This window comes from Panulirus ornatus, chromosome 73 (genome assembly GCF_036320965.1).
Source record: "Panulirus ornatus isolate Po-2019 chromosome 73, ASM3632096v1, whole genome shotgun sequence".
NCBI classification, from domain to species: Eukaryota; Metazoa; Arthropoda; class Malacostraca; order Decapoda; family Palinuridae; genus Panulirus; species Panulirus ornatus.
This window is the reverse complement of record NC_092296.1, coordinates 5758658-5772927: the sequence shown is the minus strand read 5'-3', so window position 1 is coordinate 5772927 and position 14270 is coordinate 5758658. Positions and strand designations below refer to the sequence as shown.

General features: G+C 38.8%; 1 protein-coding gene across 8 annotated transcripts in view; it reads right to left on the bottom strand.

The window, feature by feature from the left end:
- The window catches only part of LOC139748286 (unconventional myosin-Ie-like), a 146799-nt gene that overhangs the window by 64056 nt on the left and 68473 nt on the right, over positions 1–14270 (bottom strand). For all 8 annotated transcript variants that reach the window (XM_071661263.1, XM_071661267.1, XM_071661261.1 and 5 more), the window contains 4 exons: positions 9317–9513; positions 8112–8297; positions 2570–2737; positions 86–217 (listed from right to left, as the gene is read on the bottom strand). In XM_071661263.1, coding sequence (XP_071517364.1) covers positions 86–217; positions 2570–2737; positions 8112–8297; positions 9317–9513 — 683 coding nt within the window. The remainder of the gene's footprint in view (positions 1–85; positions 218–2569; positions 2738–8111; positions 8298–9316; positions 9514–14270) is intronic.

Genomic DNA, 14270 nt, shown 5'->3' with positions numbered 1-14270 from the left:
ATCCCCTATCCCCAGGGAAATCCTATCCCCAGGGAATCTCACAATCTATCTTCAGATAAACAATCTATAAAACAATAAATATTACCTCAATGATGTCAACGAAGAGAACATCCCTATTCTTTTCACAAAATCCATCAATGTCATATAAAACATTGCCAGCATAGTGTTTGATAGTAAATCCACTGCTGACTTTCTGGTAGTGGGGGTTCATTCCCACCTGCAACAAGAAATTCAATCACTATCACTAATTCAAAATATCATCATCCATAAATGAATATTTGAAAAAGGAGACTATAACAAAAAAAATCTTAACAACAAATGAATGATTGTGGCCTGCCTTTGCATGACACTTGTCAGTTTAGGCATCATCATTCTTTAACAGCTTGTTCAAGCAGGTATAGCTCGTTCATATATAAGGACGTATGAAAGACTCAAGACATTACTATTATTATTACATAACACTCAGATAACTTCCATGGGTCTCCTATAATTTCAAGGCTGCATGCTATGCAGGAACAGTGTTCATTCTTTCCCATCCCTTGGGACAAGGGACATATATAAGAGAAAGCAGGAAGAGGAAAGGAGGGTGCAGAGGCTAAAAGAATAAAAAAAGGGGGGGGGGGGCAAATGAAAACTGGTGTGAGTAGGTAAAAAAGAATAAATATAATAATAATAATAATAATAATAATAATAATAATAATAATAATAATAATAATTTTTTTTTTTCCCCAAAGGAAGGAACAGAGAAGGGGGCTGGATGAGGATGTTTCCTCAGAGGCCCAGTCCTCTGTTCTTAACGCTACCTCGCTGATGCGGGAAATGGCGAAGAGTATGAAAGAAAGAAAGAAGAAGAAGAAGAAGAAGAAGAAGAAGAAGAAAGAGGGGCAAATATGCAGTCTGTTGTGGATGAGAGAGCTTGGGAAGTGAGTCAGTTGTTGTTCGCTGATGATACAGCGCTGGTGGCTGATTCATGTGAGAAACTACAGAAGCTGGTGACTGAGTTTGGTAAAGTGTGTGAAAGAAGAAAGTTAAAAGTAAATGTGTATAACAGCAAGGTTATTAGGTACAGTAGGGTTGAGGGTCAAGTCAATTGGGAGGTAAGTTTGAATGGAGAAAAACTGGAGGAAGTAAAGTGTTTTAGATATATGGGAGTGGATCTGGCAGCGGATGGAACCATGGAAGCGGAAGTGAATCATAGGGTTGGGGAGGGGGCAAAAATTTCGGGAGCCTTGAAGAATGTTTGGAAGTCAAGAACATTATCTCAGAAAGCAAAAATGGGTATGTTTGAAGGAATAGTGGTCCCAACAATGTTGTACAGTTGCGAGGTGTGGGCTATGGATAGAGTTGTGCGCAGGAGGGTGGATGTGCTGGAAATGAGATGTTTGTGGACAATATGTGGTGTGAGGTGGTTTGATTGAGTAAGTAATGTAAGGGTGAGAGAGATGTGTGGAAATAAAAAGAGTATGGTTGAGAGAGCAGAAGAGGGTGTTTTGAAATGGTTTGGTCACATGGAGAGAATGAGTGAGGAAAGATTGACCAAGAGGATATATGTGTCAGAGGTGGAGGGAACGAGAAGTGGGAGACCAAATTGGAGGTGGAAAGATGGAGTGAAAAAGATTTTGAGTGATCGGGGCCTGAACATGCAGGAGGGTGAAAGGCATGCAAGGAATAGAGTGAATTGGAACGATGTGGTATGCCGGGGTCGACGTGCTGTCAATGGATTGAACCAGGGCATGTGAAGTGTCTGGGGTAAACCATGGAAAGTTCTGTGGGGCCTGGATGTGGAAAGGGAGCTGTGGTTTCGATGCATTATTACATGACAGACAGAGACTGAGTGTGAACGAATGTGGCCTTTGCTGTCTTTTCCTAGCGCTACCTCGCACACATGAGGGGGGAGGGGGTTGTTATTCCATGTGTGGCGAGGTGGCGATGGGAATAAATAAAGGCAGACAGCATGAATTATGTACATGTGTATATATGTATATGTCTGTGTGTGTATATATATGTGTACATTGAGATGTATAGGTATGTATATTTGCATGTGTGGACGTGTATGTATATACATGTGTATGTGGGTGGGTTGGGCCATTTCTTTCGTCTGTTTCCTTGCGCTACCTCGCTAACGCGGGAGACAGTGATAAAGCAAAATATAAAAAAATAAAATAAATAATAATATGTTTTTGGATGGAGGTCAACAGGTAAAAGAGAATAATAATAATAATAATATGTTTTTGGATGGAGGTCAACAGACTAAGAAAATCAAAGAACAAATGGAAGCATCAGGGAATAGGGCAGTGGGGGAAGTGATAAGTGACAAGCATGAGGTGAACAAGAGATGCTGTAAGTACTAAGAACTGCTAAATAAATTCAATGACAGTAGCAGATGTGGGGTGTTTTGGAAACGGAGGCATGCACAGTGAGAGTCACGACAAATGGTTTCGTGAAAATAAAAGAGGAAGGGTAAGCCATGCCAACATGAAAAGTAGCAAAGCAGCTGGAGTGGACTGGATAATGGTTGAATTTCTTAATACATTTTTCAGAGCTGAAAAAAAATCAAACATCAGGTTACCTGTGACTCCATCTTGCGATGAAAATCTTCATCAGCACCTTCAGATTTTGCACTCATAGTTGCACATGTGTCATCTAGAATAGACATAATTCCTGGCGGTCTTTTGCTCTCTATGAGATCACAAACTATTTTGTTATCAAAGTAATTGATAGGCGTCCACTGGATACCCTGCAAAAATTAATTACACAGTTTACACCTTTGGTTTCCAAGTATTTGAGAGGTAACAATAGATATCTGCAAAAATATAAATAACTAATCCACCAGTTGCATAAATATTCATTAGATAACCATAACATTTATGAAAATCAGAGATTAGAATGCTTATTCCTTTATACAATTAATATACATTTCTTCTATCTACACATCTATCTATCTATATCTCTTGATGCCCATTCCATTCTGGAACTCCCTCAAGGGGATGGCTACAGCAACAGATTCTTCCAATATCTTCATTCCATCTGAATAAAACAGATCATCAGACAGAGATCAATATGCTTAAATTAACAAAAGCCTTCCACAATACTACAATACTTTGTTTTCTTACTGTGAAGAAACTAAATGGTGTAATTACATCAGCTAACATGGTAAATGGCGAATATGTATGAAAAAAATTAGAATACTTCCCACGCATTCCCCATGTTGTAGAAAGCAACTAAAGGGGGAGGGAGCAGGGACTGGATACCCTCCCCTTCTTGTATTTTGGTTTCTAAAAGAGGAAACAGAAGAAGGAGTCAAGCAGGGAGTGCTCATCTTCCTTGAAGGCTCAGATTGGGATGTCTGAATGTGTGTGGATGTAACCAAGATGAGATGTTTAGAGAGAGAGGTAGTATGTTTGAGGAAAGAAACCTGGAAGTTCTGACTCTGAGTGAAATGAAGCTCAAGGGTAATGGGGAAGAATGGTTTGGAAACAGCTTGGGAGTAAAGTCAGAGGTTGGTGAGAGGACAAGAGCTAAGGAAAAAGTAGCACTATTCCTAAAGCAGGAATTGTGGGAGTGTGTGATGGAGTGTAAGGAAGTGAATTCTAGACTGACGTGGGTAAAACTGAAAGTGGATGGCGGGAGATGGGTGCTTATTGGTGCTTATGCATCTGGTCATGAGAAGAAAGATCATGCGAGGCAAGTATTTTGGGAGCAGCTGAGTGAGTGTGTCAGCAGTTTTGGTGCACGAGACTGGGTATCAATGATGGGTGATTTGAATGCAAAGGTGAGTAATGTGGCAGTTGAGGGTATAACTGGTGCACATGAGGTATTAAGTGTTGTAAAAGGAAATGGTGAAGAGCTTGTGGATTTGTGAGCTGAAAAAAGACTGGTGATTGGGAATACCTGGTTTAAAAAAAGATATACACAATATCTTGGGAGTAAGTCAGGGGTTAGTGAGAGGACAAGAGCAAGGGAAGGAGTAGCACTACTCCTGAAACAAGAGTGGTGAGAGTATGTGACCGAGTGTAAGAAAGTAAACTCTAGATTGATATGGGTAAAACTGAAAGTGGATGGAGAGAGATGGGTGATTATTGGGGCATATGCACCTGGGCATGAGAAGAAAGATCATGAGAGGCAAGTGTTTTGGGAGCAGCTGAGTGAGTGTGTTAGTAGTTTTGATGCATGAGACTGGGTTATAGTCATAGGTGATTTGAATGCAAAGGTGAGTAATGTGGCAGTTGAGGGAATAATTGGTGTACATGGGGTGTTCAGTGTTGTAAATGGAAATGGTGAAGAGCTTGTAGATTTATGTGCTGAAAAAGGACTGGTGATTGGGAATACCTGGTTTAAAAAGAGAGATATACATAAGTATACGTATGTAAGTAGGAGAAGGCCAGAGAGCGTTATTGGATTATGTGTTAATTGATAGGCGAGCGAAAGAAACTTTTGGATGTTAATGTGCTGAGAGGTGCAGCTGTAGGGATGTTTTATCATTATCTTGTGGAGGCAAAAGTGAAGATTTGTAGAGGTTTTCATAAAAGAAGTGAGAATGTTGGGGTGAAAAGAGTGGTGAGAGTAAGTGAGCTTGGAAAGGAGACTTGTGTGAGGAAGTACCAGGAGAGACTGAGTACAGAATGGAATAAGGTGAGAACAAAGGACATAAGGGGAGTGGGGGAGGAATGGGATGAATTTAGGGAAACAGTGATGGCTTGCGCAAAAGATGCTTGTGGCATGAGAAGTGTGGGAGGTGGGCTGATTAGAAAGGGTAGTAAGTGGTGGGATGAAGAAGTAAGATTATTAGTGAAAGAGAAGAGAGAGGCATTTGGACAATTTTTGCAAGGAAATAATGTAAATGAGTGGCAGATGTATAAAAGAAAGAGGCAGGAGGTGAAGAGAAAGGTGCAAGAGGTGAAAAAGAGGGCAAATGAGAGTTGGGGTGAGAGAGTATCATTAAATTTTAGGGAGAATAAAAAGATGTTTTGGAAGGAGGTAAATAAAGTGCATAAGACACAGGAACAAATGGGAACTTCAGTGAAGGGGGCTAATGGGAGGTGATAACAAGTAGTGGTGATGTGAGAAGGAGATGGAGTGAGTATTTTGAAGGTTTGTTGAATGTGTTTGATGATAGAGTGGCAGATATAGAGTGTTTTGGTCGAGGTGGTGTGCAAAGTGAGAGGGTTAAGGAAAATGATTTAGTAAACAGAGATGAAGTAGTAAAAGCATTGCAGAAGATGAAAGCTGGCAAGGCAGCGGGTTTGGATGGTATTGCAGTGGAATCTATTAAAAATGGGGGTGACTGTATTGTTGACTGGTTGGTAAGGTTATTAAATGCATGCATGACTCATGGTGAGGTGCCTGAGGATTGAAGAAATGCTTGCATAGTGCCATTGTACAAAGGCAAAGGGGATAAAAGTGAGTGCTCAAATTACAGAGGTATAAGTTTGTTAAGTATTCCTGGTAAATCATATGGGAGGGTATTGACTGAGAGGGTGAAGGCAGGTACAGAGCATCAGATTGGGGAAGAGCAATGTGGTTTCAGAAGTGGTAGAGGATGTGTGGATCAGGTGTTTGCTTTGAAGAATGTATGTGAGAAATACTTAGAAAAGCAAATGGATTTGTATGTAGCATTTATGGATCTGTAGAAGGCATATGATAGAGTTGATAGAGATGCTCTGTGGAAGGTATTAAGAATATATGGTGTGGGAGCTAAGTTGTTAGAAGCAGTGAAAAGTTTTTATCGAGGATGTAAGGCATGTGTATGTGTAAGAAGAGAGGAAAGTGATTGGTTCTCAGTGAATGTAGGTTTGCGGCAGGGGTGTGTGATGTCTCCAGGGTTGTTTCATTTGTTTATGGATGGGGTTGTTAGGGAGGTGAATGCAAGAGTACTGGAAAGAGGGGCAAGTATGCAGTCTGTTGTGGATAAGATAGCTTGGGAAGTGAGTCAGTTGTTGTTCGCTGATGATACAGCGCTGGTGGCTGATTCGTGTGAGAAACTGCAGAAGCTGGTGACTGAGTTTGGTAAAGAGTGTGAAAGAAGAAAGCTGAGAGTAAATGTGAATAAGAGCAAGGTTATTAGGTACAGTAGGGTTGAGGGACAAGTCAACAGGGAGGTACGTCTGAATGGAGAAAAACTGGAGGAAGAAGTGTTCTAGATATCTGGGAGTGGATTTGGCAGTGGATGGAACCATGGAAGCGGAAGTGAATCATACGGTGGGGGAGGGGGCGAAAATTCTGAGAGCGTTGAAGAATGTGTGGAAGTCGAGAACATTATCTTGGAAAGCAAAAATGGGTACGTTTGACGGAATAGTGGTTCCAACAATGTTATATGGATGTGAGGTGTGGGCTATGGATAGAGTTGTGCGGAGGAGGATGGATGTGCTGGAAATGAGATGTTTGAGGACAATATGTAGTGTGAGGTGGTTTGATCGAGTAAGTAGTAATAGGGTAAGAGAGACGTGTGGTAATAAAAGGAGTGTGGTTGAGAGAGCAGAAGAGGGTGTTTTGAAATGGTTTGATCACATGGAGAGAATGAGTGAGGAAAGATTGACCAAGAGGATATATGTGTCAGAGGTGGAGGGAACGAGGAGAAGTGGGAGACCAAATTGGAGGTGGAAAGATGGAGTGAAAATGATTTTGAGTGATCAGGGCCTGAACATGCAGGAGGGTGAAAGGCGTGCAAGGAATAGAGTGAATTGGAACGATGTGGTATACCGGGGTCGACTTGCTGTCAATGGATTGAACCAGGGGATGTGAAGTGTCTGGGGTAAACCATGGAAAGTTCTGTGGGGCTTGGATGTGGAAAGGGAGCTGTGGTTTCAGTGCATTATTACATGACAGCTAGAGACTGAGTGTGAATGAATGTGGCATTTGTTGTCTTTTCCTAGTGCTACCTCACGTGCATGAGGGGTAGGGGGTTGTTATTTCATGTGTGGCGGGGTGGCGATGGGAATGAATAAAGGCAGACAGTATGAATTATGTACATGTGTACATATGTATATATCTGTGTGTGTATATAAATGTATACGTTGAGATGTATAGGTATGTATTTTTGCGTGTGTGGACGTGTATGTATATACATGTGTATGTGGGTGGGTTGGGCCATTCTTTCGTCTGTTTCCTTGTGCTACCTCGCTAACACGGGAGACAGCAACAAAGCAAAATAAAAAAATAAATTAAGAACATATGTAAGTAGGAAATATGTTCAACGGGCCTCATTAAATTACATATTAATTGATAGGCACATAAAAGAGAAACTTTTGGATGTAAATGTGCTGAAAGGGGCAGCCAGTGGGATGTCTGATCACTATCTTATGGAGGGAAAAGTAGAGATTTGTAAAGGTTTTCAAAAAAGAGGAAAGGATGTCAGGGAAAATGTAGTGGTAAGAGTAAGCAAGCTTGGAAAGGAGATTTGTGTAAAGAAATACCAGGAGAGATTGAGTGCACCACATTACATTTTCTTCAGAAATAAATTCTCTTATTCCATTTATCTACCTCCTCTGTAGTCTGCCTCTCCTCCACATACTTTCTACTGCACCTCTTTATATCTTCTTGACCAACCTACCATCTAGCGTACACTCTACATGACTATACCATCCAAAAAGACTTTCATCCATACACCTGTCAAATAATCCCTTTACACCACATACCCTTCTTACAACTTCATTCTTCTTTCTATCTATCCTCCTAATTCCAACAACTGCATAACATGCAAATTACCTCTTGTACTTCATCTATATCATGATCAACACTCAACATGCTTAATCCCTTTCCTTATCTCTTATTCACATATTCTAATTATTCCTCCCATCAAACTGATGGTCTTAAGGCATTCTTTTACCATAACTTAAAAAATTATATTAATTTTCTTGTAGGAAACTGATATCTGACTAATTTTTTTAACACTTTTTACAGCAATCTATTCATCAATTCCTTCACCAATATCTAATATAATCAATTCCCAATTTTCTTCAACATTCTGACCCATTCATTCTTTTACTGGTACTGTACTAGATACCAAATACTCTCTTACCACTCCTCTCTGTGACATACAGATTATTCCATTCTGTATTAACTTGGTTCACCATCCTTCAATTTCTCATTAAGTATAACTTTTCTCAGCTTACCTCAGCTTGATATTCTTCTTGCTCACTTTTCAAAGTAAGCTCAATAAAAATTTGTTGAAGTTTCTCATTAACATAGTTGATGCAGAATTGCTCAAAACCATTCTTGCCAAATATCTCGAAGCCATAGATATCAAGAATGCCAATGTTTATCAAGTTGGCATCTGTGTCCATGGCTTTGTTTACAGTCTGAAAATGAAATCATTGAGTAATAATAACATCAAATCAAAGATAAGGAGAAATTTATGATAAAATTGCAACAAGAAATAGCACAATTTCTCTTATTCCATCTTCTAAATCAACTAAATTACATCACTCTATGGCAAAAGGGTATATAATGTCACTCTTTTAGCCAAATTTACATGACTCACCAAGAAATCTACCACAAATTCTCTAATTCGACAAAGAGCACTAATTCTTTTTTCCTTATATCATTTATCCCTTTTTAAATCATTACCCTTACTTTATAACCTACTCTTATGTAAGTGATGAGGCAGCTCTTATCTTTCTAAGGCACACCACTCCCCATGACTGCTACATTAAGTATAAATGACTATAAAGTTTGAAGCATCCATTTAGAAAAAACATTGTGTACTATTACAATAAACCTGCTCTGACTTCATGATGGAGTTACAATCCCAGAAGACCTGTCGTGTCAGTAAACAATCCTTCATTGTACAAGCAACAGAAACCCACTATAAATGAGGTTATGTTCCAGATCAAAAAATTTTCATACCCTAAAATGGAAGAGGGCAACTCTGATGCAGTGCTTGCAAAGGCTTCTGTCAAATGTTCCTACTGACTACTTCTACCTAATCCTCCTACCTAATGCTTCTACTTAATGTTTCTACCTAATGCTCCTACATGCATGTTCCTACCTACTACTTCTATCTACTTCTACCATTCTGCCAAAAGGCAGGGATAGTGCATGGTGCTCACTGCATGAATATCTAGAGTTACAAAGAATGAGCTGTGTGAGTTGAGTGTTGTCAAGTGTTATGCATAAAAAGGAGAGATTGCATGTTTGAGGACAGAATGCCAGCAGTTCATGTGTGGGTGAGGCAAAAAGAAAAGACAGCTACCTGGGTCAGAGTAGTGTAACATGACTACAACTCAAGTGCTGGCTCACTAAGCCACCAAAGTCTTTGAGCAAAAATCAGATTGTGGATAAATATTTCATGGAGAAAAATTTTTCCACGGCTTCTTACCTCTACAATATAGTCAAATAATCTTGAATATAATCCTTTGGTCCAGGCATCTCTTGTAAACTGTGCCTGCTCTGTATTAAGTATAACATCCACTCTCTCTGATTTCCCACCCCATTTACTGTCAAATACGCGGCTAACAAGTTTCTGTCCCAATCGCCCTGGATCAATGCCAAGGAGGTAAGCTGGGAACTCCAAATCTAGATGCAGGGAGAGACCATAACATTGCAGTTAAATAGCAGAAATAGATGGGCTTTAATGAAAATTTCATAGTATACACTAAATGATAAAACATATGACTTTATTTATCTATCTACAACAATATCATGAAAATAACCGGAAATAACATTTTTAACCTTATATTGGACTCATTTAAAAAATGAAACTAAATACCATTTTAACTTTATATTGGACTCATTTCAAAAATGAAACTAAATACAATTATTCACAAAATCAGTATGAAAACACCAAAAGCATTAGATATTCAATGAATTTTCTCAGCTTATTTCTCAGGTAATTAAAATTTAAATAAACTGAAGGGATATGTATAATATGTAACTGTTAGTAAAGGACCAGTCTGCACTGGTTGCTTACATAAGTATAGCTGTGTACTACCACCACTTATAATGATGCTGTTCTAATTTCTTCCCTATACAATATCATACTGGCTGTTCTTTCCATTTCCTAGTGTCCTCACACCCTCTGGAGAAACAAAAAATTTTACAGCTCCTGCAAGTATTTATGGATTTCATTCTTACACACACATCATTTAACCTCTAGTCTCTACACCTGACTTCTCTTGTGGATACACGGCCACCAACCTAGAAATCACAAAACCATCATATGGATGTTACACTACCAACATAAGTGACTGTGCTTCCTGCTTGAGGCAGGTACATCTTCTCTGGTGATAACACAAGAAAACATATGCAAGCCAGTTAAGTGTTCCCACAACATCACTGTTAAAGCTGAATGACATACAAATTTCACATTCTAGTGATATAAAAAAAAAATCAGCAGCATCAGCAAACTTGAGCAACAATAAGTCTCAAGTTTGCCATCTCATACAACTGATAACCAACTTAAGAGACCATCACAGAAAGCATTATCTGTTGTGAGGCAAGGCAATCATTTAAAGTTTTGATCAAATATAATCTGCAAAATTTAAAGGTTTACCTTTCACATTAAGCTAACAATCATCTACATGACACTCTTGAGATTAATCATGCACAAAACAGCATGGATTATTCATATTTGGGTAGTTTACAAGTTTAATGTCTATGGTCCAAGACTGCAATACCTGTATTAAAAAGAATGAGTTGCTAAGCCATTCAGAGCTTAAATTTGGAAGCCTCTTCCATATGCTTTGGCAGCTAATGGCTTCACTGGTCATGCTTCAAAAATTTCTTTAACTGTCTTATGCTGGTTAAACTAAGCAGGATGTCTGAAGCTGAATCAATAATAAAAAGCATGAATATTATCAAATCTTTTGGTTATCTTAGATTTGCCACAGACAAAGGTCAATCTCATATATAAAGTGCCCTTCTCTAATTATTGCTGGCTCCATCATGTCATACCAGCTTTATTTGCCTATCTGTGCTCATAGGGCCAACTCTAAAATATAATATATTATCAAACCTCTTCTTTTATTTTTTTACAATGCCTACATTCATAGTCTCATCACTAACCATCTTCACAGATTCTCCCATGAGTTTCCAGCTATGATCTCTCATTAAACTTTCTTGTTATTTTCAATAAACTGTCCACTCTTGGCACTATATTTCATTGAGTTCTTAAAGTTTTAATCAAGTTTCTCCTCTCTCTTTTCTCTTTCAGTGTAGGCAAATTTGCAGCCACTTATCCCACACTGTAACTCAGCTTACCTTATTTCAGGCACCATCTATGTTGCCCACCAGTGAATCATGTTCATCAGATCCACATGTTTCTTTATGCGAGATAAACATACCTAAAGTGCATATTCTACTTTATTTCTACTAAATGATGTCCAAAGTTAACATTTTCTGCTTCATGTTCAGAACAACTTTAAAATTATTCATCATTTAATTTATCTCATATAGAATTCTCCCACAGTGAAGTTCTAGTGATAGGCTGGTTTCTATGTTGTCCCTGAAATCCTTTTTATGCAGCTGTTTCTTTCAAGATCATACCAATATCTAACACTATGACCCATGTTCATCACTTTGCATTTGGTTGGGCTAACTTTTGCATTGATGTCACAACATACAGGCCAGAACTGGTTTAAAAGTAAATACTTCAAACTATTCTGTAAATATGAAGAAACTAGCATCCTCATAAATCCTCTGCAAATCAATTACCTAAGCAGTCTACTGAAGGGGAGAGGTGAAACTGCAGCTTTTGTTTGTGATAACACATTAACACAACTCACACAACTCATTCTATTCTAGATTTTCCTCTAGTGAGTGCTATGCACTGTCTTTAGGCTAAATGGTCAGAACAATAGACAGGTACAAACATTAAGTAGAAGAAATAGGTAGGAACATCAGGCAGAAATAGTAGCTTGGATCATTGGGTAGAAGTAGTCAGAGAAGACATTAGGTAAGAGCCTCTGAAAACGTCACCCCAGTGTGGGAGTTCCTAGAGGGAAAGAAAGTCCTTGCTGTACTCTTTGCTATCTAATGATGATGATAAAGTCTTGGTGAAGGTGACATTGTTTCAATGTACATTCATTTGCAGGAGAAGTTCATTAACAACAAAAAATACTTCACATGAAATATTTGTTTTCTAAATATGGACACTCATGGTATATTGCCAACTCTTAAGTGGCCTTAATCACCTCATTCTTTGGGGTTGACCATAAAAATGGATTTACTTGAAACATTTACTGAACAGAAGCAATAGATAGGAGCATTAAGTAGTCGCAGTTAGTAAGAACATTAGGTAGAAGCCTCTGCAAACAATAAGCTTGAGTTGCCTTCAGTCAATGGCATGTTAAGTGTGAGGCACTAAAGGCTAAGAATTGGCACTGATGAGGCACTAAAGGCTAAGAATTGGCACTGGAGTTCATTAGTTATGACGAGCCTATTCTCTAGCAATCCCCTTCAGGGAGCTCCAGGAGGGAACAGACATAATATAAATATATAGATAGATAGATAGATAGGTAGATAGATAGATAGATAGATAGATTTACAGAATAATAATATCTGCAAGTGACACAGTTCCAATCTGCAGTTGGCTCTGCAAAGAATCAAGAAAAAATCAACATAAAAAGTGGCTCTTTCCTGCTGCTACTCTTCATTTATTGTAAGTTATAGCTAATGCCTCACTTTTACTAATACGAAATAGTTTTTGATATTGTGCTTCCTAGGTCTAAAATGAACTTTTATACAAGGTGTAATAAGAAACAAGCAAATCAAGAGAGAATAAAAAAAATCTGAAGGCAAAATGAATAATTGTTACATCTAATTATACAATTTCAAATAATCATAATGAAAAATATAAAAATCAAACTATACATCATGGAGCTTTAGGAATTCATGTGATACAACCAAATTTTGAGAAAACTGCTTAATGCTTCAAATGAGAGAGAGAGAGAGAGAGAGAGAGAGAGAGAGAGAGAGAGAGAGAGAGAGAGAGAGAGAGAGAGAGAGAGAGTTGCTATATGGCCTTAGTTTCTCAGAACCCCAGACGAAGAATGAATGACCTAATGTTTACACAGTTTGTCTGCAGGACAAGGTAAACATTCCAAGTCTGAAGGCCTATGCTGCACATGCACTACCAGTAAGCTAACAGTGAACATATGTTCAACTGATGCACCAGCACGAGATGTAAACACAAAGATTACTGATATGGGTCTTAACTCACCTGTGTAGTATGGCAGACACTTGAGGATCACTGCTCATCACTGCCACGTGTTGGCCATTCATTCAACTATCTGTCACTCATCTATCCATTGTTGAGTCACATTCTAACCTGCACCTTAATCTTGGTCATAACTAGAAAATTACCTACAGATATGAGAGTTGGGGTGAGAGAGTATCATTAAATTTTAGGGAGAATAAAAAGATGTTCTGGAAGGAGGTAAATAAAGTGCGTAAGACAAGGGAGCAAATGGGAACTGCAGTGAAGGGCGCAAATGGGGAGGTGATAACAAGTAGTGGTGATGTGAGAAGGAGATGGAGTGAGTATTTTGAAGGTTTGTTGAATGTGTTTGATGATAGAGTGGCAGATATAGGGTGTTTTGGTCGAGGTGGTGTGCAAAGTGAGAGGGTTAGGGAAAATGATTTGGTAAACAGAGAAGAGGTAGTGAAAGCTTTGCGGAAGATGAAAGCCGGCAAGGCAGCAGGTTTGGATGGTATTGCAGTGGAATTTATTAAAAAAGGGGGTGACTGTATTGTTGACTGGTTGGTAAGGTTATTTAATGTATGTATGACTCATGGTGAGGTGCCTGAGGATTGGCGGAATGCGTGCATAGTGCCATTGTACAAAGGCAAAGGGGATAAGAATGAGTGCTCAAATTACAGAGGTATAAGTTTGTTGAGTATTCCTGGTAAATTATATGGGAGGGTATTGATTGAGAGGGTGAAGGCATGTACAGAGCATCAGATTGGGGAAGAGCAGTGTGGTTTCAGAAGTGGTAGAGGATGTGTGGATCAGGTGTTTGCTTTGAAGAATGTATGTGAGAAATACTTAGAAAAGCAAATGGATTTGTATGTAGCATTTATGGATCTGGAGAAGGCATATGATAGAGTTGATAGAGATGCTCTGTGGAAGGTACTAAGAATATATGGTGTGGGAGGAAAGTTGTTAGAAGCAGTGAAAAGTTTTTATCGAGGATGTAAGGCATGTGTACGTGTAGGAAGAGAGGAAAGTGATTGGTTCTCAGTGAATGTAGGTTTGCGGCAGGGGTGTGTGATGTCTCCATGGTTGTTTAATTTGTTTATGGATGGGGTTGTTAGGGAGGTAAATGCAAGAGTTT